Below are 1,701 nucleotides of genomic sequence, written 5' to 3'. Positions count from 1 at the left end.
ACGCAAGCAGATTTTGACATCAAATTTTGGGGTAAAATACAGTAAGCTTTAGATTTTATCAACTCTCACACCTAAATCTGGTGTTCCACAATGCCAATGGATCAAACAGCTTTATATCATCTTGCTCTTCTCTTGTATCATTACAAGTTCCAATATGCAATGAATGCACAGATGATTAACAAACAAAGTTCTAAATGACATAAAACAGGTTTCTTTTCTTTAAAAAAATGCATATTATCTTAGCAATTCGAAAATGGCCATATACAGTTAAATTTTCAAAATATTTAGAGAAAAATTTACTACAGATCTCAGAGAATGTATCACCTCGAGTTATCATCTATTTCTCATATAGAACCATTTGGTCCTTCAAAGCTGTCTTTGAACACCCACCCATGAGAAAAGTGAAATTTTAAATCCACCCTTTTTTTCAGAAAATTATCAATTGCACTCTTAAACTATTTTAAAGTGCTGACCTCCACTGCTGTCTTAAATGAAGTATAACCTTTCTTCCCAATATTTTAAACTTGTGTCCTCCTGCCCTATTATCTCCTGAATATAGAAAAAAGAAGTTAGAAGTCTTGATTCTGTCAAACCCCTAGATAATCTCCAAATATGTTTGATCTTCCTTATTATCCCTTTTCTGCATTTGGGAACATTCCTATCTTGAACTAAAAGGAATTTATTTTTATAAATTTTACAAATCTGTCCAAAATCATCTTTGAACTCACCATCCCAATTCACTAATGATAAAACAGGTTTCTTTGTCTCAAAAATTGGCTTTTTGAAAATTAGAAACCAAACTTTCAATTATTTTTATCTCACCATTTAGTAAAGCATCAAACCTAATTATGCAATGACCATTCATTGCCAAATATTCCCTTACTTCAACTCTTTCAATCACATATTTCTTCATTGGTGGTTAGCAATAAATATAAAATATCCTACCCTTTTCTTTATGACCATTTGATATAAAAATCCATTCTCAATCTCTTTTAAAAACCTCTTTTCCCTGTTTTTTGATCCATTATTAGTATGACAATTATTTCTTGAGAATAGTACAAAATAAGATGATGTACTATTTCTTTACAAATTGAATTTTTTTTTGTTTCATTCCTAAGGAATAATTTACAGCTTGTCAAACATCTCTTCAAAACAAAATTACTTTCTTTTAAGTGAACCTACTTTGTACATGTTGATACTCTTCTTCCTCAACCCAGTTGGTTTCAGTTTCATTCTGATCAATTTTAGCAGCTGTTTCTTCCATTACACTACTACTGCAACAACGTAACCAAAATAATTGTTTCTATAAATTATAATATACTAAACAAGTATATTGTATGAAAAATATTATTCTTTCAATATAATCAATACTTCTCACATCTCCACATTTTACAACTTTCGCAGAGAAAAACATTATTAAAAATTACATGATATTAGAATTAAGTATTTATGTATACAGAATTACTTTTAACTGTTCGTTCCTCAAATTTTTGTTGGTACTCTATTCTCAATTAAAGAACAATAAGTGTCAAAAGCCTAGAAACTACAAAGTACAATGACTATTTTAAATAAGTGAACTTTATTTATTTTTATATTTTAATAATTCTTCCATGATTTGGTATTCTTCATAATTAATATCAACAAATTGAACCAGTGTGTGTGTGTGTGTGTGTGTGTATATATATATATATATATATATAT

The 1,701-nt window shown here is 28.6% G+C and overlaps 1 protein-coding gene across 8 annotated transcripts in view; it reads right to left on the bottom strand.

The window, feature by feature from the left end:
- Window positions 1–1,701, bottom strand: part of LOC106475953 (battenin-like) — a 17,054-nt gene that overhangs the window by 13,883 nt on the left and 1,470 nt on the right. For 5 of the 8 annotated variants that reach the window (XM_022379950.1, XM_022379949.1, XM_013936628.2 and 2 more), the window contains exon 2: window positions 1,183–1,274. In XM_022379950.1, coding sequence (XP_022235658.1) covers window positions 1,183–1,264 — 82 coding nt within the window. In that variant the 5' untranslated portion in view covers window positions 1,265–1,274. The remainder of the gene's footprint in view (window positions 1–1,182; window positions 1,275–1,701) is intronic. The other 3 variants (XM_022379952.1, XM_022379951.1, XM_022379948.1) reach the window with 1 other exon arrangement.

The sequence above is a fragment of the Limulus polyphemus genome, unplaced genomic scaffold (genome assembly GCF_000517525.1).
Source record: "Limulus polyphemus unplaced genomic scaffold, Limulus_polyphemus-2.1.2 Scaffold9507, whole genome shotgun sequence".
Classification (NCBI taxonomy): domain Eukaryota; kingdom Metazoa; phylum Arthropoda; class Merostomata; order Xiphosura; family Limulidae; genus Limulus; species Limulus polyphemus.
The sequence above is the reverse complement of the archived record's forward strand: the minus strand, read 5'-3'. Positions and strand labels throughout refer to the sequence as shown.